Source organism: Pinus tabuliformis, chromosome 5_1 (genome assembly GCF_031772625.1).
Source record: "Pinus tabuliformis cultivar Carrire ecotype Pingquan chromosome 5_1, CPIR1, whole genome shotgun sequence".
NCBI classification, from domain to species: domain Eukaryota; kingdom Viridiplantae; phylum Streptophyta; class Pinopsida; order Pinales; family Pinaceae; genus Pinus; species Pinus tabuliformis.
Window position 1 is genome coordinate 783,962,824 of NC_142305.1, and position 25,752 is coordinate 783,988,575.

General features: G+C 39.6%; 1 protein-coding gene across 1 annotated transcript in view; it reads right to left on the reverse strand.

The window, feature by feature from the left end:
- Positions 1 to 25,752, reverse strand: part of LOC149167283 (protein ZINC INDUCED FACILITATOR 1-like) — a 283,522-nt gene that overhangs the window by 150,823 nt on the left and 106,947 nt on the right. The window contains exons 3-7 of the mRNA XM_089431494.1: positions 13,911 to 13,968; positions 13,687 to 13,789; positions 13,384 to 13,486; positions 13,093 to 13,146; positions 12,810 to 12,872 (exon numbers count right to left, since the gene is read on the reverse strand). Coding sequence (XP_089287620.1) covers positions 12,810 to 12,872; positions 13,093 to 13,146; positions 13,384 to 13,486; positions 13,687 to 13,789; positions 13,911 to 13,968 — 381 coding nt within the window. The remainder of the gene's footprint in view (positions 1 to 12,809; positions 12,873 to 13,092; positions 13,147 to 13,383; positions 13,487 to 13,686; positions 13,790 to 13,910; positions 13,969 to 25,752) is intronic.

The window sequence follows — 25,752 nt, forward strand, 5'->3', positions numbered from 1 at the left end:
CCTTTTTGCCATGAAAAATGATCCTTGATTCAACCACCATGGTCCAAAGGTTTAATTTTTCTTGAAAATTTGACTTTTCCTTTGATGGAAGACCTCATAAAATTAATTTTTTCTGGACCCATAAATTTTTTAGGAACTTTTGATAATTTTCAACTTGGAACGAATTTAATTTCTCTCAAATTAATTTTTGACACAACTTTATTAATTTTCTGGCTAATTATTTTCTTTTATTTTTACTAGAAAAATCAATTAAAAGATCTAGAGGGAAATTATACATTTTCCACCTCAAAGTGGGTCTAAAAAATATGTTGGTAATGGTGTTATAATTATGAGGAACCATTCAGCAAAAATATTCCTAGACAACACTTCTACATCACAATATTACAAATAATCAACCTTAGAAGGGGAAATTTACAATAGACACAGACCCCTTAAAACTCAACCAAATTTTGTGACTAAAGACACATGATCTAGTATGATAAAAATACATAGACTCAATAACACTAGGACTCACCTAAGACCTTGTCAATGAGTTCCACCCTAGCTTTGGGGTATATATGGAAGAAAAGACCTACCAATTATCTGTGTTTACAAACACAGATAATTTGGGGAGATTAAAAACTCCCTAGAGTGAAACCATTTAAAGAAGAATCATAGGCTTACCTAGGTGTTGTTGCATGGCTTAATAGTCATACTAGAATCATTTTTACAATACAATTACAGAATTTGGGATTACAGTGATAAAACTGAAGTTGAATGATGACAATGATCTTGAAAGACATTTGTCCACTACTTTGTAATCTGCTTCTTGGAACTGTTGACACAAGTGAGGTCAACGGGCCCATAAAAATTTTCCCTAGAGGTTAATGCAGCTAAAAGAAAGATAAAAGCATAAGAAAACCACAATGAAATAAAAATGAAAAATGAAAAAGATGGTTGGCACACTTAATTAAGATGTTGGAAAAATCCTAGCATGAGATCTACCCTCTTCATTAGCCATCACCCAGTTCCTTAAGCACATGATGCTTCACCCATAAAAAGGAACTCTTGTATTGTCCCAACCCTGATAAGCGATAAACTAACTCATCCTTAAGGGGTAATGGAAAATATCAAAAAGCAAGCTTGGACACTTGAGCTATGCACCCAAATCAAAGCAAATCATAAAGAAGTAAAAGGTGCACCAAAGGGGTGTAAAAGGTAGGCCGAAAAATGGGGTAAATCATGCCTGCATGATTGTTCCCTCCTTACATATATACACTTGGGATGTTCAACCTCCATTAACTAGTCACATGGCTATGGCAGCTTGCCCTAAAGTCATTCCCACTTCGCAACAACCATCTTTCTCACACACCTACAGATTGATGGGATAACTTGGAACATCTCTTCCCCCTGAGGGATGGAAACACCTAATAGGGTTATCCATCTAACCATCCCTAACATAAGGAAGTAACTTTTTTACGAGACTTGATCTAGTTAGAAATTTGAAGGTAAGCTTCATGTGAAGTATTATTGTGCCCCTAACATTAGGTATGGTCTATTGTGATGTATTTGTGGTTATTTTCCATAATTATTGCGCAATGTCCCATTTTCCGAAAGTGGGAAATGAAGAACAACTCAATAACCTAGTCAATTCCCATGGGATACAAATTAGAATTAATTGAGAAATACCAAGGAATAATTAATTAAAGTGACTATAGAAAAAGAATTTCATAAAATTCACTTTAGTAAATGGAGAAAAGGTGACCCATGGTATTCTTACGACCACCTCAACAAAAGAAAAGGAAAATCTCACTATTGGGCGTGATTGGATATTTGATGAATTAATTCTGTGGGCTCATTGAGCTTTATGTGATTCTATAACCTTGGGTGTGGATATTCTTTGAGGGTGGAACTATCCTCCCTAGGGATCAAAACTAGTTTTTGTGTTGCAAGATACACCATAGCTAGTCATCTAGAGGGGTCAACCAGATTCCTCATTAACACTTATTAGCAGGAATTGTGGATTAGGAGGAGTTATCCATGCTTCGCATCGGATCTTAACTGATGGATTTATTCATTGGTATTCATCTGAAGGAATTGTAATAGTGTGTAGTTTCTATTTTGACACGATTGCTAGTGGGGCTGCAAATTTATTAAGAGGTCGAGATCAACCACTGGAGGGGGGATCAAGTATTGTTGTTTATTGGTAGTCCCTGTTCTTGTTTGCACGCTGAAGTTAATTGAGTATTGGCTAAATTTATCATCAAGAGTAGTCCAAATTTAGCCAAGTTCTGGTTCACTTCCATACCGAATTACCATCTCATTTGGCAGATCGATTTGTTGCTCAACTATAGGTTGAGCGGTGCTATTTGCAGGCCATAATAGCAAGTTGAATCAGCTCGTTTATAGATTCATTGAGGCCAATTTATTGAGCTTTTAGAAGGAAAATTTTTATAGTAAGAGGCCAAGTTATCAATCTTATGGTTGAGTTTATTTCTCCATTGGAGGTTGAATTCCTTACACCCTAAGGGGCAAGTACCATATCCTCAAGAGGTCGAGCTATCCTCATTCCAAGGGTTGATTCACTTGCTTTTGCAAGCTAATACCCAAGTCTAAGATTCTCATCATTAAAATGTTTGTTAAATTTGGACAACTAGGTCCAAACTCCATGTTCTGATGCTCAGATTAAGAGGCTAATATTTTTGTTGGATTCCTCTTTCTGAGAGGTGTAAAATCCATATAAAAATAGTCTTAATCCGATGAGCAGAACTTATATTTTGAATTTATTATTCTTAATAAATTATATGTGCAAAGGTCAGCCAGTTTTGTAATGTAGGCTCACATGCCCAACAGATGTGTCACACACCCTCATTGATGGATATATATATACAGGAAAAGTTGGAGAGAATTTGAACACACAAACAACTCACATCTTCCTCTCTCATCCTAAAAAGTACGAGCTACCTGGAGGACGAATTTCAGCCACACGTGGGAAGGACGAAGAGGATTTTTCTGCTGCTAGGGTTTCTGCTGCTAGGGTTTCGCAGAAGTTTGACCAGCGTTGACTTTGGTCAACGCTTGGTCCAAACAAGCTGAAAACTTGTGGGAGGTTCGATTTTTGAAGGCCATACTACTTGGCACAAAAATCGAGGTCAAAGGGTTGATCGTTTTGCTGCTACGTTGACTTTTAGCTTGCTGCCCTTGCGTTGACTTTTCAGGACAGCGTTGACTTTTGTAGAACTGACTTGGGTTGACTCATCTACTGGTTGGAGGGTTGTTGTGAGTCGTGACACATGCTGGGCTGGCTGACCAAAGGAGACTTTGCTGGTTGAAGCATCCTGTTGACAGCCGAAACAAACACATACATTTTTCTTGTTTCTGATTTGTCTTCTGTAAGATCTGCTTATATGTTCTATCTGCATTTTGCTTATCTACTTGTATGATTGCTGTGAGAAAAGTGAAATTGCTCTTAGCATAGAACATCTACAAAACTTTACATGGTATCGGAGCTGAGGCGAAGACAAACTCTATCTATAGCAATCATCATCGAAGGAAATGGATTCCTCTAAGCTTGAATTCAGGGAGAATGACAAGCTGACTGGAAGTGATGACTTCCATGCCTGGAAGATGTTATTAGATCTCAAATTAGAAGATCATGATCTCCTAGATCATGTGACAGGGAAGATTCAAGAACCTCCATCAAATGCCTCTGCTGCTGTTAAACACAAGTATAAGAAGGGAGAAATCAGAGCAAAACTGCTGATCAGGGAATCCATAAATAAGAGTCTGGTTGCCTACATATCTGAACTAGGCACATCCAAGGAGATGTATGACAAACTGATACTTATGTTCCGAGTAAACAATGTGAACCAAGTGCTATTCCTCAAGAACAAGTTGAAGAATATGAAGAAGGGCCGAGACGAGTCTATTCAAACTTTCTTTATGAAGTTGACCGAAACCAGGAACAATCTGCTAGCTATTGGGGAGACAATAGCTGATCGTGAGATGGTTCTCACCGCACTTGGAGGACTTCCATATGAATGGCAAGTATTCACAACTACCATTCTCAACAATAATACCATCCCTAACTTTGATGAGCTTCTGTCTAGATGTATGCAAGAAGAAACAAAGATGAAGGAATTTGATAATGAAAGAAATGCTGCCTATGTTGCTCATTCCCGAAAGAAGAACTCTGGTGGTTCCAAGGACAAAGGAAGGACTAAGACTCAAAAGAAGAAGGGTAAATGTTTCACCTGCCATAGGACTGGACACTATGCTAGAGAATGCCCCTTCCAGAAGAATTCTCCAGATAGTGACGACAACAACAACAACCGAAGGAATGGGAATCAAAGAAATGACAAATCCAAAGGAAAGAGGAAGGCTCACTTTGAAGGAAACCATCCACCTTCTAAAAGGACCAGAAATACCAGGTATGAGGAGTCTAATGTTGTTGATAAAAGAAATGAGTATATTCTAATATCTGCTCTCTCAGCTGCATCTCCGCCCGACACTATGGATGTCTGGCTAATCGATAGTGGTGCCTCAAGACACATCACCGGATTCAAGGAAGCACTTTCTGACATGGTTGAAAGGGATACTAATCTAGAAATTACCCTTGGGGATAATGCCACTTATCCTGTGAAAGGGACCGGGACTGTGACCCTCCACTTGTCTCAAGGACAAGTCCTCCATCTACAAGATGTACTCTATGTACCCAAATTGAAGAAGAACCTTGTGTCTGTATCTGCCATGGAAGACAAAGGATTCAATGTAACTTTCTCTGATGGAAAGGTACTCATGTGGAAGAAGAGCTTCAAGGAAGCTATCTCAATTGGTTTTAGAGTTGGTACACTCTACCAGGTTGGAGGGAGTCCGTTGGGAGCTATGACTTGTGATACTATCCGTCAAACCGAACTATGGCACTGAAGATTTGGACACCTTCATTACAAGGCTCTTCCCGAAGCAAGGAAGGTGGTGACAGGGATGCCTGATTTTGGAAATAATCATAAAGGTGTATGTAAGGGTTGTGCTGAAGGAAAACATACAAGGGGACCTTTCCCCTCAAGTGTCACAAAGACATCTGAGATATTGCAACTGGTCCATTCTGATCTTTCCGGTATGTTGCCTGTAACATCCCTGGGGGGATGTTCTTACTATATGACATTTACTGATGACTTCTCTCGCAAAACCTGGATATACTTCTTGAAGAAGAAGGATGAGGCTTTCATGTGGTTCCGTACCTTCAAAGCCTTGGTGGAAAATATGACCGGAAAGAAGATCAAGATTTTAAGGACTGACAATGGCACTGAATATGAGTCAAATGAGTTCAAAGACTTTTGCAGAGAAGCTGGCATTAAGAGGGAGACTACCACTGCATATACTCCTGAGCAGAATGGTGTTACTGAACGCAAGAATAGGACTATTGTGGAAGCTGCCCGTGCCATGCTATGTGACTAGGGTCTTCCAAAGTTTCTGTGGGGAGAAGCTGCAAATACTGCTGTGTACATTCAAAACCGATGCCCTCATTCCGCTTTGGACTCCAAAACTCCCGAAGAGGTTTTCTCTGGTAAGAAACCTGATGTCTCACATTTTAGAATTTTTGGATGTCCTGTCTATTTTCATGTGCCGAAAGAAAAGAGAAGTAAGTTGGACGCTACTGGGAAGAAAGGAATGTTTGTGGGCTACAGTGAGACTTCTAAGGCATATAGAGTCTATGTACCTGGTCAAAGGGAAGTAGAGATAAGCCATGATGTCACTTTTGACGAAGATGCTTCCCTGAAGAAAGTAGTAGATCTTCCTAGATCTGAAGAAAACCATGAAGAAAGACCTGGAAATCTGGAAGAACCCCAGGATGAGACTATGCCTGATGTTGAAGAGCCAATGGACCCTATTGATCCTTCCCCTTCTCTAGGAAAGAGGCCATCATGGCTCAGGGTCACCCTCGAAGATGCTGAGGGTCATGCTGCCCCAAGGGGAACATTCCGAGAAAGCAAGAAGCCGTGTAGATACCAAGGGTATCTAGCTGCCATGAGTACTATTATACAATCTGAACCTGGATCTTTTGAAGAAGCCATCAAGCATCAAGTCTGGAAGGATGCTATGCATGAAGAATATGAGGCTATTATGAAGAATGATGTCTGGGATGTGGTCCCGAGACCGAAGGACAAATCTGTTGTCACCGCTAAATGGCTCTACAAGATTAAACATGGATCTGATGGGAGTGCTGAAAAGTTTAAGGCAAGATTTGTTGCCCATGGCTTCTCTCAAAAGGAAGGAATTGACTATGACGATATATTTGCACCTGTGGCTCGATATACCACCATCCGATCCATCATAGCCCTTGCTGCTACGCAAGGATGGAGTCTTCATCAGATGGATGTCAAGACTGCTTTTCTGCATGGTGCAATAAAGGAAGAGGTGTATGTAGAACAACCTCTGGGATTTGAAGTTCAAGATCGAGACACTTATGTCTGCAGGTTGAAGAAAGCCCTCTATGGGTTAAAGCAAGCACCCAGAGCTTGGTATGAGAGGATGGATAGTTACTTGATGAAGCTGGGCTTCACTCGAAGCAATGCTGATCCAAACCTTTACTTTAAGGTTGAGGAAGGAAAGCCTCTCATTCTAGTGTTGTATGTGGACGACCTCTTCCTGACAGGTGATGACCCTCTCATTCATCAATGTAAGAGGGAGCTTGCTGCTGAGTTCGAGATGAAAGACCTAGGACTGATGCACTATTTCCTAGGCCTGGAGGTCTGGCAGAGACCTGGAGAGATTTTCCTTTCTCAAGGAAAGTATATTGTGAAGCTTCTGGAAAGATTTGGGATGGTGGACTGTAAGTCCGTGTCGATACCAATGGAACTCAACTTTAAGAAGTTGAGTGGCAGCGCTGCAGGGCCTATCTTGGCCAATCCTACTGAGTATCGTCAACTCATAGGAGCTTTGATGTTCTTAGTGAACACCCGTCCGGACATATGTTTTGCAATGAATACTTTGAGTCAACAGATGGTTGAGCCTCATCATTTTCACTGGGTTGGTGCCAAGAATCTTTTGAGATATCTTCGGGGCACGATAAACCATGGGCTGAGATACACTGCCGGGAGTGTGATACTCCGGGGATATACTGATGCCGATTGGGCTGGCAGTGTGGTGGATCGTAAGAGCACATCTGGATGCTGTTTCAATCTTGGTTCTGCTTCGATCTCATGGATGAGCAGGAAGCAGAAGTCGGTGGCTTTGAGCACCGCGGAGGCCGAATACATTGCTGCTAGTATGGCCTGTTGTGAAGCAGTTTGGTTGAGGAAGCTCTTTAGTGAGCTGTTCCAGCATGTGCTAGATACCACTGTAATACTCTGTGATAATCAGAGTGGGATTCGTATGACTGAGAATCCTGTGTTCCACGACCGATCCAAGCATATTGATATCAGGTACCACTTTATCCGGGATATGGTACAGCGAGGCGCCGTAAGGCTCGATCATATAGGAACTGATGAGCAGGTCGCGGATATTCTCACTAAGCCCCTGGGGAAGGTCAAGTTCCTAACCTTCCGTGAGAGTCTTGGTGTCGTGGAAAGACCCTATGATGTGGGTCCTGTTGGACAATGAGCTCTGGGAGCTCTGGGGGGCTTTGGGGATAGCTTCTCGGAGCTATAAGCACTCATAATGCTTCTGCCCCACCCTTGTGATTATTGAGCTGGTTCGCCACTCATTTAATCTGTGCCCCGTATGCATCCTACCCATTGAGTTCAGGGCTCATGGGAAGTACCTCTCATTTGGCCAATGAGGTGTGGAAAAGCTAGAGACTATTAGCAAAGACTGATGGACGCATCAGAGATTGCCGTACTCTCTATCTAGGATGGCATGGTCCAACCACTTGATCTGGGATCAAGATTTGTGAGGTCTGGGACCTCTGGACTGATTATGTCAGTCGGGGAATGATGTCTTTGTGACTGACCCACTTCTGTTCTGAAATAAAGAAGCCAGCAAAGCAAGTTTCGGCGGGATGACTCACGATGTTAATTGCACTAATAGATGGAGTTCTCCCTAGTTGAGAGGGAGTGTTAAATTTGGACAACTAGGTCCAAACTCCATGTTCTGATGCTCAGATTAAGAGGCTAATATTTTTGTTGGATTCCTCTTTCTGAGAGGTGTAAAATCCATATAAAAATAGTCTTAATCCGATGAGCAGAACTTATATTTTGAATTTATTATTCTTAATAAATTATATGTGCAAAGGTCAGCCAGTTTTGTAATGTAGGCTCACATGCCCAACAGATGTGTCACACACCCTCATTGATGGATATATATATACAGGAAAAGTTGGAGAGAATTTGAACACACAAACAACTCACATCTTCCTCTCTCATCCTAAAAAGTACGAGCTACCTGGAGGACGAATTTCAGCCACACGTGGGAAGGACGAAGAGGATTTTTCTGCTGCTAGGGTTTCTGCTGCTAGGGTTTCGCAGAAGTTTGACCAGCGTTGACTTTGGTCAACGCTTGGTCCAAACAAGCTGAAAACTTGTGGGAGGTTCGATTTTTGAAGGCCATACTACTTGGCACAAAAATCGAGGTCAAAGGGTTGACCGTTTTGCTGCTGCGTTGACTTTTAGCTTGCTGCCCCTGCGTTGACTTTTCAGGACAGCGTTGACTTTTGTAGAACTGACTTGGGTTGACTCATCTACTGGTTGGAGGGTTGTTGTGACACATGCTGGGCTGGCTGACCAAAGGAGACTTTGCTGGTTGAAGCATCCTGTTGACCGCCGAAACAAACACATACATTTTTCTTGTTTCTGATTTGTCTTCTGTAAGATCTGCTTATATGTTCTATCTGCATTTTGCTTATCTACTTGTATGATTGCTGTGAGAAAAGTGAAATTGCTCTTAGCATAGAACATCTACAAAACTTTACAACGTTGAACCTATACCCTGTCATCAAGCCGATTGGTTCAAGAAGAGACATCGAGTTTTTCTTAGCAATTGGCAAGACAAAGCATCATTCCAATAGTTGATTGAACATTGAGCTAACAGGTTAATTTTGACCTATAGCAGCACTGAATCTTCCCATAAATTACCAGCCCAAGATCCCTATTGGAGCAGGATGAATTTATGGGTAGAGATTGAGGTTAAAATTGGCAACTAGGGCCAAACTCCATGTGGGTCACCTTATTTATCGCTGGTGATATTTTTCCTAGATTCCTCTCATCGAGGGGTGTAGGATTGATCTAAAGATCATCCGATTCCAACAAGTATTTATGGAGATATGAATTTATTTATAATTACTTAACAAATTGTCAAGGTCGGCCAGCAGCTAAGTGTGTGGCACACATGCCCAGCGTTTCATATAAATAGAAGAGAGGTTAAGTCATTTGGAACTCATTCATTCACTCATCTTCTCTATCTCTCTCTCTCTCTCTCTCTCTCTTACGCATCAAAGGAGCCTCTCTCTCTCACACACGTGTGGCTGGAAAAGAAGACGTTCTAGGGCAAGGCAGACGTAGAAAGAAGGACGCTAGGGTTGCAGGTCATCTCTTTGACCAGCGTTGACCATCTAGGAGTGCGGATTTGGTGTGGCTGCCTCTCCTAGGCAAGCCGCAGGTTTTGGTACAAAAATCGAGGTGATCTGACCTCTGGTTTGACCGGTGTTGACTGTCCTAGTTTGGGGCAGCAAGTTGACTTCAGTCAACTACAGTTTGACTGCATTTTCAGGGCTGTTCAAGGGTTGTTTCTTCAAGTTGTTCGAGGGTTAGATAACCAGAAATTGACCAAACATATTGGAGGTTAATTTCCACTCATTTGACCAAGTTTGACTTTGTTGATCTAGGGTTTGCTGCTACTGATATAAAATTACAGAATTCTGATTTTGTACTATTTCTCTCTGCTGAACATTTTTTTTTAAACATGGTGAATCCGTAACTGCCAGGCCTAATCTATGGGAGACCCACGATCAATCCTCGTAGCTGCCTCTATAACACCAAGAGTACATCCTACTACCTGCAAGTCATATATACTAGGATCCTATGATTTTAGCAAGAGCAAACTCAACGTGCCGCCAAGGCGGGTGTGGGGAATCTATTCCTTTAGCTTCCACCACAACAGGTCAATGTACTCAATGAGATTTGAACCACGGTCTCTTGATCAAAGGGTTTCCCCGCATTGGGGTTTGTCCTTGGCTAGCGGCCACATCCTGTGTCTCTTGTCTTGGCTTGTTTTCTGTCGATCATTTAATGTTCTATCTGCACTTTAATTTATGTATATGTGATTGCTAATCTGTGGATAATAAGAAGAAAAATAAGTAAACTACTCTAAGCATAGAACATACCATAATTTAACACCAAGTCTATTTTCATTAGAGAAATTTTGAAGTAAAAAATGGGCCTTAAAACAAAAATGTACAACAAAAACAACTTTATAAAAACTAATAGGATTCAATATGATGATGTCAACCATGGGGGATGATTCACCATTTTTGGAGTAAAAAGGTAAAAAAATAAAAAAATAAAACTACTTTTTCAACTCGTATTTTCAACTTACCTCCCTACAATTTTACTCAAATTTCAAGCAGCGACACTTGTTTGATGCAAAATTTAATTTTGCAGCCAAGGATTACCCATATTGCATACTTTCGATGGACCCTACTACATAAAAAAAGTGAAAATGAAACGAAGGGAGCCTCTATTTATATTAGACTTAGAAACCCTCATTTTTCCACTAGTTTACAAGTAACATCCCTAATTCTGAATGTGACCATGTTAGTGAGTCATATTACATAATTAATGACCTGAATGGAAAGAAAAAGGAAGTGCAAGCGGCATCATTCGCTTTTTGTTTGGATTTTTGGTTCTTTAGTAAACGGAAACAACATCCATAGTCTAGTGGGTCAGCGAGTGAACTACTTTTTGGAGTATGGAGCACTCAGTAGCCTATTTGTCAATTACTTGTGGCATTTTGAGCTCCTTTGGAGGATGACGTCATAGTGGAGGAGTCTTTTCTCCCAAATGTGTGGGCTATTTTGGCATTAATTTTTATGTTTTGAGCTATTATGAGGTTGTCTTGTAACCTCTCACTTGTTTAACACTCAAATAAACTTGTATGAGGGATTTTACTTGTAAATTAGTGGAAAAATGAGGGTTTCTAAGTCTCATATAAATAGAGGCTCCCCTCATTCCATTTTCATCGTCACATATTTTATTACTCTTCTCTAGAAAAGAGTGTGAGTTAGTCTTTCTTCGCTACTTGGGGGCAAGATGTGACTTTTCTATGGTGCAAATTCTTGTGGAGATGATATTTTGTATGAAGATGTTTTCCTGGGATTGAAAGAAGTGTTTCTTGGAGAATTTTGTAAGTTTCATGCTTTATCTTCTATATTTTGCATATTGTATTTGTGCTAGTAGGGTTTCTATTTTGTGCCATAATGAAATGCTAATTCTATTTTGAAATCTTGCTCCATTATATTATGCAAAATTGTTCTCTTGAAACCTATAAGGAAACTCTAATTGTGCATTCCTTATATTTAATTTCTCCCATCACAAGGAAAATAGTTAAGGTTTTAAAAGTGGATTCCCTAGTCATCCCCCCTTACTCCATCAAAACCTTTGCACGGAATTTTATCCTTAGAAGACCACATTAAGGCCATTTCGGATAAGGTACTAATCATTTTTGTGTTGATCATGCATAAAATCCATTAAATTTCTTCTTTTTCTTGTACCTAGATGCCTAGGGTTAGCCGCTAGGGTTTTAGGGAAGAATTTTGCATAAAAATTGAATTTGTGTTGGATGTTTGTGGCTGAAAATTAGGAATTGCATCAGTAAATCACATAAGATCAAAATCTTGCATTTTGCATGGTTAATACTTCCTCTTTAGGGCTGATGCCATCCTTATATATTGTTCATGCATGTTTTTCTGCCGTAATTTTCCATTAAGTGACCTTAACCTTAGGTGTTTATTGGAAGGCGTTAGCTTCCCTTTGTTGATTATCCTTAAAAGGCCTTTTCTTTAGCTGCTATATGACATTGTGCACCCTCCCACTGCAAATCAACAAAACCCTAACTGATAACAACCATTCTTTTAGTCAAGGAATAGAGTACTTTGGTTTTGGCATAGAACATCTAAGCCATTCTAGGGTTTTCCGGTACTTTATCCCATTTGTAGACCTAATATCTATCACCCTAAACCATAGTATTATAATATCCTCAGGTGATTTAAGGAAGCCTCCCTTGTGGTCAACTACCACTAAAGAGCAGGAGAAAGGTTGCTAAAGTGACTATGGCAACACTTTCTCTTGTTGCCATAAAGTTTGGTTCCACTTAGTGAGGCTTTGCAGTAGGCCTGCTAGATTTTGCGGCAACAATCACAATCTATTTAAACAAAAAGAAATACATCCATCAAGAAAGGTTAAAGAAACCTTTTGGAGATATTATTTAAGATGCATAATACAGACATGCACAAATCACAACGAAAATCTCTCAAGCAATGAATATAAGAAGAAAGAGCAGACGACTGGCTACTTGAAGATTGAGTGAATATATCAAATAGGATGAAAGTTCAAAGACTGCAGAAATAAGTTGTGTTTATCAGCATTTACAGCCAATAAATGGGCAGATAAAGCATATGTATGATTGTTTTTGTACCATTGATGAATGAAAATTAGAAACAAAACTGACAATGTGAATTTGAAGTACATGCCAAATACAACCCAACAGCTTCATCCCATGTAGTCACATATAAATTTCAAACCCAACTGGATTGAAGAAGTACATGTTTGTGAAACAGTCCTATCATCACCAAGATTAATAATCTAGAAATTCACTTAAAATTTAGTAACTATAGATACCTGTGCAAGGAAACCTCCAAGTGCTGGACCAATGATCAAACCTATCCCCCACATGGTACCCACCTAAAACATATTTAAAGATAAACGTTACTGTAATAGATATTATACACTGTTGATTTGAAGCTACTAAAGGATGTTACTCAACATTTTCAGTATGTAATGCCTTTTGAGTCTTGAGTCCTGACATATTTTACTTCCAATGGAATAAGCATCGAGTGACTTTTATGAAATTACTATGTTCATAATTAAGGAACACAAGAAAGAATCAGGGAAAGATCAATACAACTGATAGGCCCAGAGCTTGGTGTTCATCCCTGCATACTTCTGATGCATATGCCTGTGAAACAACCACATAAAATGTAAAACGCCAGAAATGAATGGGATATGTTTAATTCATCTATATTTTCTTGTAGTATTGCAAGATCGGCCCTTGTGAAAATTCAAAAAAGACCCTTATTTATCCCACAATGCTTATTTTGTCTCGGAATATTACTTTAGATATGAAAAGCTATGATATAAGCTCCATCCTACAAGCCAACTATAGAGAAGGTCAGAAATCCAAAGTTGATCCTACCTTTACTGGGCCAAGCAAACCATTGAAAATACCAAGAAGAAATCTCATTGAAACGGCCATCCAAAAATTAATGCTCATTCCAAAGAGGGTATTGAATACAATTCTGCACAATACAATGTACCAACACATGAAAGCATGAAATGGTCCACATGTAAGAAGTAATCTTAAAATTCCTTTTGTACCTACTCAAAGACTCTTCTTTCAACAAGCCAAAGGCTAACAAATATGTCTTCCCCTTGATAAATAAAAACGTTTGTGCATACTGTGTCCTAATAGAAAGGCAGCACAATTAATCTCACTGACATTGCAGAGACACCAACGAACATAATAGGTTTGCGTCCATATTTGTCTGCTGCCATTCCCCAAAGACCAGCAGTCAAAAACCGTCCAAACATAAAGGATGCTCCTGCAGACAATGACAAGCCACAAGGAAAACTCTGAGCATGTGAGTCCTAAATAAAATTGGGTGTACGATAATAAATGCACTTTGAGGAAGGAAAATATGCTAAGTTATTAGAAGACCTCACCTATGTAGCCTGCATAATATCCAATATCTTCAGTTTTTCCCATATGGAAATCCCTTACCTGCAGAGAATACAGTACTCAGCTAGATAGTACAAGTAAAGCTATTTCACACTAATTATGCCAACAAAAGTAAACAGTTATGCTTGTATGGAAGGCACTAGATGCCATATGTCGTAAACTTATGTTCCATTTTCTGTTTGTCTTTGTTTTAAGCCAATCTGATTGAGGCCACTGTTTACTTTTTTTATTTTTTTTATTTGAAATCAGATGAGGGTTGAGTTGGAGGACCCGTAAAGCTCCATTATATTACAAAATAGTAAACCAAAATGACTTTATGCATTTTCTCCAAAATGGTTTATAAAGTGCTGAAGCCTGGATGTAGCGAATATTTTGACAGCTCAACCCTGTGTTCAACATGTAGTGATAGTCCCAGTTTATGATTAATCTTAGCATGAAGCATTGTTTTCTTCACGTAGATTCTCAAATTCTAGCAATGGGTGTCATACATAAATGTATGGAAATATGAACTTGCAAACTAGATTATGGAAGTCACTTTCTGCAGTTGTTGAACTAGAATCCGCTAGTGTAGAATTGTTTATTTCAGTGGATGATTTACCTAAAATGAATGGTTCTTTATCGGCTCCTATTTCAATGGATTGTTTATGGGCCTATGGAAAATCCACATTTGAATACAACAATAGAAAACTGTATTTACTCATGCACAACAAGACTACGTTAGCTCCCATTTTGAATAAGAGATGGGGAAACTCAAATAGTGAGTTCCATTAGTTCACCAAAGTCAATAATATCTAGCTATGCAGAGTATAATACAATCTTAGAGTGTTTGTGAATTCATATTATGTCTAGAAGGAAAAGAAAGATAGCATCAAGAATAAAGGAAACACGTAGATACAATGTAAACTAATTTCTAAATAAAACAATGGTGAAAAACATTGTACAAGTACAATTGCTAGAATGGTGGTAGCTATCCTAGAAAATATGTTTCTGATGTGTTCATTCACATAAAAACATAGCAAGAGATTGAAACTACCTCTTATAATGATACATGTTACCCACCAAAAGGTGGGTAACACCTAGGTGAAAATGTTTCTCCTCTTTGGACAGCTAGCCAGCCAGCAGACCTATGATGATCAGGACATAACGTTATGCCAGGATTCTCCACTTATTGCTCCAGTCAGATCTCTCTCCCATCTGGCATTTCTTCTTGAAGAAAGGTGGGTCATATATCAGTAGGTACTCTAACCATTCTTGCAATCATGTGTTTTCATTTAATGTTATGGGCATACTAATATGGATCACAGGGAAAACTGGATGATTGACCAATCTCGATTGTATTCTTGTTCCCATGTTTCATGTGGGAGTTAAGTCTTTGGCTCTAGTCCAATGGAACCTCCTCTGAAGCCTTAGGGTTTAGGAAGGGCACTACTGGGGAAGCACTAATGGATGTAGGGTGTCTCAAGTAATCCATACTTACCACTCTTCATATCTCCTTGTTATCCATTTCCATTCTTCGGGTTGATAGTCATTGATCATTGGGATTGGCACCCTTCATCCACGTCCTTAAGTCTAGGCCCAAAAACTTGGGCCCGAAGGTTGATGCAGCCAATAGAAAGTTAAAAGCATATAAAACCACAATGAAAAAAATGTAAAATGCAAAATATGGCTGGGACATTGTTTAGCATGTGGGCAAGCCGCAAAAGCCTAGCAAAAGCTCTAACCCCCTCATTAGCGATCACCCAATTCCTCAAGCATTTAATGCTCCATCTAAAGACATGAACTCTTGAAAAGTACCAACTCTAATGAGCGAGAAACTGCTACATCTTAAATGGGTATTGGAGAAATTCAAAAGCAAGCTCGAGATCTTAAGCTATGCACCAAATAAAGAAAAATCATTAAAGGCACACAAAAAGGGTGGAAAAATCACGTTGAGGAAAGGGGTAACTCATGCCACCATAATTGCTCCCTCCTTATATCTAGATTCTATACACTCAGGATTTTGGAGCCTCGTTAGTTGGTCTCATGGTTGTGGCATTTGCCTTGAAGTCTTTCCCACTACATAACCATAATTATCACACACACACCTATGGAATGATGGCCTAACCTGGGACATGTCGCTCCCTTTTGGGGCTGGAAATGACTAATAGGGTTGTTGACCTAATCATCCTTAATATGAGTGAAGTAACTTGTTTCCCCTGTCCTAATATAGTTATACATTTGAAGGTGAGTTTTTGTGAAGTATTCCTGTGCCCCTAGCATTAGATATGGTCTACTATGATAGTTTAATGGTTTCTTTCCCTAATTATTATTGGTCTCACTTGATATTGAGAGGATTTTTTTAGGTGGTGTTATCACAACGACAAAGAACCCTTGAGATATGGTATTAATCCCCTCCAACGACACTCTATAGGTCATTGTACCCTATTCTGAGCGCAGTTTTGACCTTCATGGTGCAACATTGCCCCTCTAGAGATGAGCATTGGGATGTGAGATGATTCCACATGGTACTGACCCCCATATGTACCACCAGATGTTGAAACATTGATCTAGTGAGGTTGGGCATTGGACTACTTAATGATGTGCCCAAATGGACCCAAGAAACCCCCAAGTTGGCCTTGACATGGTTTGATGGATGTTACTTGTTCTGGAGCCCAGATGATGGTTAGTTATCATTAAGATGACTTGGGAGGGTTTGCACATCACCTTTGGACCCCAATGTTTGCATATTATGATGCCACACCACTCCTCTTAATGCTAGAAGGACGACACAGGGCATAATTTCAATGGTGTCATGGTTGAGGAGGCACTTTGTAGAGACATACCCATGCACTTCGAGTTTTTTTTATCCATTTTGTCTCTTGCTTGAGGCACCTTGAGAATTTACGGAGGATGACATCATGGTGGAGATTATTATTTTCCCACACATGTGGGTTGACATTTATGTTATGTATTTTTTAGGTATATTGAGGTCCGTGTATGACCTTAGTGTTATTGAATGCTTAAGCAAACTTGTTCTAGGGATTTTCCTCTAAACTTATTGAAATATGGCATGTTAGACCTCATATAAATAGAAGAGGCCTTATTTCATTTTATCATCATCATTCATTCATCACACTCTCCTCTCTTTGGGAGTGCACATTAGTCCTTGTGTCTCTATTTGGCCAAAATGTGATCTTTTGTGTTGCAAATTGCTCTTGGAGATGGTATTTTGCTTGAGGATGGTTTCCTGGGATTGATTGAAGTGGTTCTTGTGGAAAATTTTGTAGGTTTACCACATATTTTCTATATTTTGCATGTTGTATTTGTGTAGTAGGGTTTCTACATGTACCATGATATAAATTGTTGAATTTATCTTGAAATATTGCTCCTCTATGATATGTAAAATTGTTTTCCTAGAATCCTTTAAGAGAACTCTGAGTGTGCATCTCTTAAATTTAAAATCTCCCCTCACAAGGAAGTCACTAGGGTTTATAAGTGGATGCCCTAGTCATCCCACCCACTTCAACAAAACCATTCTCATCATATTTTACCTAAAAGGCTCCATTTGCCATTTAGAACAAGGCACTATTCATAGTGGTGTTGATCGAACCTATTTAATAAATTTCTCGTCTCTTAAACCCTAGATATTTAGGGTTAGGGTTATGGTTTATGTGAAATATTGCTAAAAAGTAGCATATTTTTTATATATCATTGCTCTTTAAATAGGAATTGCACTAAATAATTGTCTAAAAGAAAAATCTATCATTCTTTGCATGTTAAACCCTATTTTTAGGGCTAACATCATCATCATTTTGTTATTTTATGCATGTTTCAGCCATAGAACTCCATTGTAAACCCTAGATCCTTAATATCTAATTGAAGGTCTAGTTATTTTGTTGATTTACCATTGAAAGACCTTTTCTTTTGGTTGTTACGTGACATCACTTTCCTTATCATTGAAAATCTACTAAACCCTAACTTATAACAGCCCTATAATTCACTTAATTGGTCTAGGGATAGAGTCCCTAAACATTGGTAAAGATTACGCAATCCATCTAGGATCTGTCAAAATTATATCACAATCTTTAGAGTTCATCCATCATGTTGAGCTATTCTTACTAAATATCCTTTATCCTTTTAGGGAAGCCTCCCTTGTGGTTGAATACCACTAGACAACTAGTGAAAGGTTGTTGAGGCGACAGTGGCAGCCGATTTCTTGTTGCATTGAGGTTTGTATCCGCCTAGTGAGGCTTTGCACTAGGCCTACTAGATTTTGTGGAGACATTTTTTGTGTCATTGTCGGGGAGTAGTTGAGTCCACCTCCTCATGATCCAAAGATTATGCTTCAATATTTAGTGAAGAGAACATCCCACATCCTGGGTTAGAATTTCTCATCTGGAAACTCTTGTGCCTAATTCTCATTCCCTAGCCTCTAGTAGTCGATCAAAAGAAGCCAATTCTCCTAAAATGAAAACTACTAGTAAAACTACTACCTCTTCTTCTTCCCCTATAATTTCCCCTTCCCCTGTAATCAAGAATCTCTTCAATAGTCCTTCTACCTCAACCACAATGGCTAAGTCATGGCTTAACATTGCATTCAAGCCTCTAGACATGAGTGCCTTTTAGGAGGCTCCCCACAAACTTCCTGATAAGTATGAAGAATGGCTACCTAATTCAATGTGACTAATGCAATCATGGATGGAAAACATATGATTTTTACTGGTGTGTCGGTGGAAGGATGACTGAGGAGGAAGATGTATTCTTGATGTTGTTTTCCCTATCCTTAGAAGGAAATGTTAGATATTGGTACCCAGATTTTTCCTTAGGAGGACTTAAAAACTAGGACCAAATCCATGAAGCATTTAACAAAATATTGGTTTCAAGGAAGGCATGCAACTCTTGGCCATGTTCTAGGAGGCTAAGAAAACTGAAAATGAGAATGTCAAGGATTTCACTCAAAGGTTTGATAAATTGCTCAAAGAAGTACCCAAGTTGTACAAACATACTAAGTAGACCATCATTGCATTTATGTTGATGCTTTCCCAGGACATATACCATATGCCTTAAAGGATAAAAACTCTCAAAGCCTTGACCAAACCAAGGACTTTGCTATAACCATGGAACACAATCTAACCACATCTAAAATTGATTTCTTTTCATGTGTGCCCGAGCCAAAGTGGAGGTCAAGCCTAAGCTGACTGCCCAAGTTAACACCACCTTTTATGCCTTTGCCCAAAACCTTGACAAGATTACTAATGAATTGATGCAAGGGAAAATGGCTATGACAAATAAATTAATTGTCCTAGATAGAGAAAGAGGGTCTCACCATAACAATCCTCCCAAGCCTCAATTCATTAATGAAAGGGCCCTTTAAGGGAATTTGAATAGTGACAAGAATACCTCCCAAGAACCTGTTCCTAATACCCTTTTCCCTACCCACATGATTAATGAAGAAGGATTTCCTTAGTGTCAAAAATATAGTGAATTCCATAGCAAAGAAGAGTTCCCATATAATTAGCATGGAAAGGACAATAGCACAGAGCATTTGTGCTTAATCAATGCAAGATTACTAATGAATTGATGCGAGGGAAAATCGCTATGATGAATAAATTAATTGTCCTAGATAGAGAAAGAGGGTCTCGTCATAACCATCCTCCCAAGCCTCAATTCAATAATGATAGGGCCCTTCAAAGGAATCCAAATAGTGGCAAGAATACCTCCCAACAACTTGTTCCTAATACCCTTTCCCCTACCAACATGATTAATGAAGAGGGATTTTCCTGGTGTCAAACATGTGGTGAATTCCATAGCAAAGAAGAGTGCCCATATAATTAGGCTGAAAAGGAGGATGGAACAAAGGATTTGAACTTAATCAATGACTCTATTCATTTCAATAACTTGTTCAATGGAACTTCGTCCCTTTCTCAACAACAACATGTTAGTTTTTGTAGCATCGGATGTGTTCTAGCCACGAAATTTGGTGGAGAGGCTAGAATACATGAGATCTCCAAAACCCAGAAATCGTTTCTAGAAATTCCACCTAGAAATGGCTTAATTAGATTATTAGATGATTTTTAAATATTTCTCAAGTCTAAACTTAGGGAATATGGCTAATTAAATAGGTCAAGGTGAGAATTCTCTAGAAACTCACACAAATCGATCCAAAATGATATGAGCCATCAATTAATATTTAATCTTGGCCGTTGGAGTCCCAACAGGAAGATATAAGAAGGGATCATTGTGGTGATGGAGAATACAGCAGAGTCATTTGGAGAATTTGATTTTCCAGAGTAGCAACAGTTAGTTGCCAGAAAGTTCGAAGTTCAGTGAGGCAACAGAGATAGTGAAGGGCAGGGGCAGTGATCTGGAGGAAGTATTCCAAATCCGGAGAGGCAGTAGCAAGTGACAGAAGTGATCCATGCAATAGCAAAGCAGAGACACTGAGTAGTTCGATTTAGCTGAGGAGGAGGTCGATTCAGTTTCCAGAGGCTGGGAAAGTCTTCCAGAGGGCCGAAGAGTCACTTCCAGTAGCAAAGATAGGCTAGACGGCTTGCTCAGAGGCAGAATCGAGCCACACGTGTGAGAGACAGTGCAAAAGGGCTCACGCTGGTGTTTGGACGGCCATATTTCTGTAGAAGCCAGTGTTAGGATGGCTTGTGGGGTGAGAGAATTTTTCTCTCTAATTATTTATGTCAGATACTTGTTGTTTGGATTGCCAGTTGGGCATCCATAGATTGTACTCAGATTTTCACTGCTGCATAATAATAAAACCCTCACTGTTGCACCAGTTTTCCCAAGTTGGGATTTTCCGGGGACATTTGTCCAAAAATAATGGTGTCATTCTTATTGTGTGTGTGGTAATATTTTCTAAGTTCTAGCGCTATTTTTTTCCTCAATTTTATTTGTGAAGGTTGCAGTGTGTTTATTACGATGTTGTCGTAGCAATAAAATGAATAATTAATTCATCAGTGAGAAGAAATAATACCAGTTGCTACAATAGGATTCCAGTTTTGGAATTTTCACACAACATGAACTACTAATCGAAGAACCTAATAAAGAACATGATGAGCTTGTTACCCACCAAAATGGGTAATCCTATAAGAGAATTTTTTCTCCCATTCTTCACAGCCAATCAGCCTACTACGTAACCCTTGACAACCACCACTAGCTAATGACATGTCATTGCATCTTCGTCACCTACATCAGCCATATGTTTCTCACCCATTCGACAAACATAGTGGACAAAGGTGGGCTTCCAATCAAAAGGTACTTTATTCATTTTGTAATCAAATGCTTATGCTTGTTTATGTTTGGGCATTTGATATGGGTTATGGGGTGAACTGGAAAAAGGAGGGGTTTTAACCATGATCTTGTTCCCTCACCTTAAATGGGGGGTTAATCTTCGATCATAGTCCAGTGGGAACTCCCCTAACGACCCAATGGGTATATGAGGGGCACTACTCGAGAAGCCCTAATTGAAATAACGTTGTTCCATCTATCCCTATTTCATACTTACCACTTTCCATCATACATTACAAGCCCTTATCTCACCTCCATTCTCTGGGTTCAACTAACCATTGGTACTCTGGGATTTGGCACCCATACATCCTCATCCCTGGGTAGGGCCTAGAACTTTGCCCTGGGAGGTTGATGCAGCTAAAAGGAAAGAAAAGAACATATCATGTCCACAAAACAAAATAAAAAGAAAGAATATCAAAATGCAAAAGATGGTTGGGACATACAAATTAGCACGTGGGCAAAAGCCTAACATGAGCTCTACCTCACTTATTATGGCTAGCACCCTGTTCCTAAGCACATGTTGCTCCATTACATCATAAAACAAACCTTTGAATGTCCCAACCCTGATGAGCAATAAAATAACTCATTTTTAAGGGGTAATACAACTACTATACATTATTCAAAGCAAGCGCTAACCCTTTGAACTACGAGCAGCAATACAAAGAAAAATCTAGCTAAAGTAAAAAGTGCACAAGGCAGGTGGCAAAACAAAGGCCGAGTTGGTAACTCATGCATCAATGATTGCTCTCTCCTCACATCTATACACTCAAGATGTGGATCCCCATCATGCTGGTCCTTTTGGCCATGGCACTTGGCCATGAAGTCTTCTCCTTTTGTACCATCATTGTTCACTAACACCTATCAATTGAGGGGTGGACTGAGGAAATGTCACTTCCCCTTAGGGTTGGAAACATTTAATAGGGTTGTCCTTTAGTCACTCCTACCTAGGGAGGAAACACCATTGTGAGTTCAAGACCCCAATTTTATAAGGGAATCCTTATTTGAAGTACTAAATAGCCCTTTACATTCAAGCTTGGTTCACTTAGATGCCAAAATTATTATTGTCCCTAATGACTAGTTGCTTTCACTAGACTTTATGTTGTGATTGTCAAGTGGTTCAGCAGCCCATGACGTGGGCACCTTACCCATAGGTACCCAAGCCCCAGAGACGTATATTGGCACTCACAGGAAAGCATTGAGAGCCTTGGCTCTCCAAGCAGCAGCAGCACTTCATACCTACCCCTAGGCACCTCCTGCAACTAGGACATTCTACCACTTTGCACTAAATTTGATGATTCTTCGAGATGATACACCTAGACACAACATGCCCCCATGTCGACCTTAGCACCTTATGAGGAGTAGCAGTTGATTCAGATCCCAAATGAGGATGGTCTCACCTTCAAAGACTTGAGAGGGCTAGTAGCACCTAAAAAGTCCTCAAACTTGGAATAGAAATGGACATTATGAGTAGTTGGGGACCCGAGAAACCCCTTTGTGGTGTCCTAGGTGGATTTTGGGGACAACAGAGAGCCATTAATAGAGATTTTAGGGCCAACCCTCAATGGATAATTTTGAGGTGCTTCTACATCACACTTGGCACTTTAGAGCACCAACACTTGGCATTCAGAGCATGTTCTATGAATGATGTCAACCTAGAACACCTCACAGCCCACACATGTGGGCTTTAATTTCCTTTTATGTTGAGGGCCACTAGGTTGGCTTGTAACCCAATTGCATCATCATGATTTTACTTATCATTTAGGGGATTTTAGGCCAAATTAGAACGCATCCTCCTCATATAAATAGAGAGGACTATTTCATTCTAATCATCATCTCTTGGACTCTTTGGCCCTCCTTGGAGAGATTTCGACTTCTTTTTCTTGGTGAAGATGTGATATATTGGATGATTATTGTTCATTGGCGTTATTCGCTTGACTTTGGAGAAGTTGTCTTGAATCAAATAAGGATTTTTCGTGCATATTATCTTGTAAGTGAACTTGTTTATTGATTTTTTTTATGTCTAATGGATGGAATAAATTGATGATCTAGGGTTTTTCTATTGTGCCCTAATTTATTGAAAATCAATTGCATAGAATCTAGATCTCATTATTGTGTGCATTACTCATGTATGTTATGTGAATGGAAATCCCCTTGGTGTATCTTGATTATAGCTCTCCAAATTTACCTTGATCCCTCACAAAGGCAATAGTTAGGGTTTGTGCTAAGGCATCAAACATCCTTACTCCTTTGCAAGTTATAGCTTATGTTAAACATCCTTAGACTCCATCCACCCAAGGACTAGGCACTGACATTGTCTAGTTGGTGATCAAGTCATATTTATCCACAAAATTAATTTTCTCTCTATCTTTATCTAATTCAACCCTCTTAAGGCCAAGCAGCAAACTACAGCTTAGTGTGAATTAGCTAGGAAGAGGCATTTTCAATCTTGGAAGGTCTCAACGTCTAGGGTTGAGTGGTTGCCTCAAAATCATTCCCCTTTGGTGGTCATTCCTTCCATTTTCATCCCAAAAATTCTATTTCCCTAGTTGTTTACCCTAACATAAAACCCTAGTTTGGTTATAGTTTCAACTTGAGGGCTTGTTGAAGGTATCATGTGCCTTTACCTTGCTAATATTCATTATTGGAAACCTTTTCTTGTCACCTTGAATTTAGGTCATCCCAACTCAAAACATATCAGTCAAACCCTAGGTCTTGTGTTGCTTCAATTTGGCATCTACTTAGAAAGTGAATTTCCCCTTCTTCATTGTTGGAGCCTTGTACCTAAGTTGTGCCTTTCCCTTAGAAGTCTCTTAGTCATCTTATAGCTTGAAACACAGAAAATCTCTTAGGTGACCTACCTACTGGGACTCCTCGCATTGGTGAAAATCCATAAAGAGCAAGGGGTAGTAATTGTGGTGACAATGGAATACTACCTTATTGTTGTCACTTGGTCTAGTAATAGCCTTGTAGGGTACCCCTCTCCAAGGCTTTCTAGATTTTGTAGCAAAATTTTTGGCATTGTTGTTGGGAAGGAACCTGATCTACCTACTCATAGTTTGGAGCCTTGGCTTCATTTCTTTGTAGAGGAAAATCTCAAATGACAAGATAGATCCTCTTCTGTTGAATCCTATTTCTAACCATACCCAACTCCCAAAGAGTTCTCTCGACAGAACCATAGATCCAAGAAAGAAAAGGACTACAAAGAAGACTCATGAGGTTAAATACCCTTTTGTTAATATAGAAACTCTTGTTGTTAGGAATCGATTTCCTAATAATCCTCCTACCACCTCAATGTATAAGCCTTGGATTCTTCTTGCTTTCAAGACTTTGGACTTTAGTAGCCATCTCGATGCCCCTCATCCTTTACCTGATAAGTATCATGAATTGGTATCTAGATTCAATGGCACTAATGTCGCCACCGCTGAAAAGCACATTCACAATTTCACTTGGGCAGTGGGCTTGTTGCCACACAATCCAGTAGGGGTCCTAAGAGGGGTACCTCAGGGAAAGGTACTAGACCAAATGGTAACAATGGGAAAAAGACTCGTTACCGCTCAAACTAGCAGGTTATCTAAAAGGGGCTCCTAAAGGGACAACTTAGCCCACTGTCACCTTAGCGAGACTCCCTACTCTTTACGAACTTTCACCGATGGGAGGAGACCCGATATATAGAAAGTCACTTGTGAAGGATGAATCAACAAATGGATGTGAAGTGACCTTAATGACCCTTTTCCTAGAAGGAGGTTAAGAATGGAGCTTGCTTGCTCTTCAAGCAAGGTACAAAGCTTTCTAGGAGGAGGTGGAGATTTAAGAGCTAGGTTTAAGGAATATGCCTTGTACAAGAATTTCCCAATCCCTCAAATCCTATTGAACTTGATTTCCCAAGTGGTTTTTGAAGAATTAACTTTTCAAAGGTATGGGACCACACAAGACCAAGTGGACCTAGCCTAGGTTAAGGGGAGGGAGTTTAGCAACCAATGATGATCTTAACCCAAACAAGGAAGGGGAAGGGATCAAAACTAGAGTTTTCACCTAGAGGTGTCAAATTGATCCTATGAGATATTAGCCTAGGGATCACCAAGGCAAAGATTGATCTCAGAGCTAGGGCGTGGGATATCTCATGATCCCACCGTCGGAATTTCTTCAAATTTGGAGGAGCTTTAAGGACACACCAGCGCAGTAGAGGCTAGGAGATCGAACTTTTTCTAAGGCTACTTTGTTGGGAAAATGATGCCTTAGGTGGCCCAGCGCGGCGAGACCTAGAAAAGAGGGGGAAAAGGTTTTAAGGTGATCACTTTATGGTAGATCAGTGCCTAATTCCTTTTGGGGATATGGAGTCAAGAAGAGTTATGAAGAAGGATCTCGTTTCTAGCTTAAGGAGGCTCTAACAGCAACTTTGTCCAATGTTAAGGCAGAAAAGAAAGTGACCTTAAAGCTTTTATACTTCGCTTGCAAACGAAAATGCCTTATCAAGATAACTTCAATCTCTAGGACAATTCGTTCAACAAACATGGCCCATACATAGAGATATGCTATATAGAAACATAA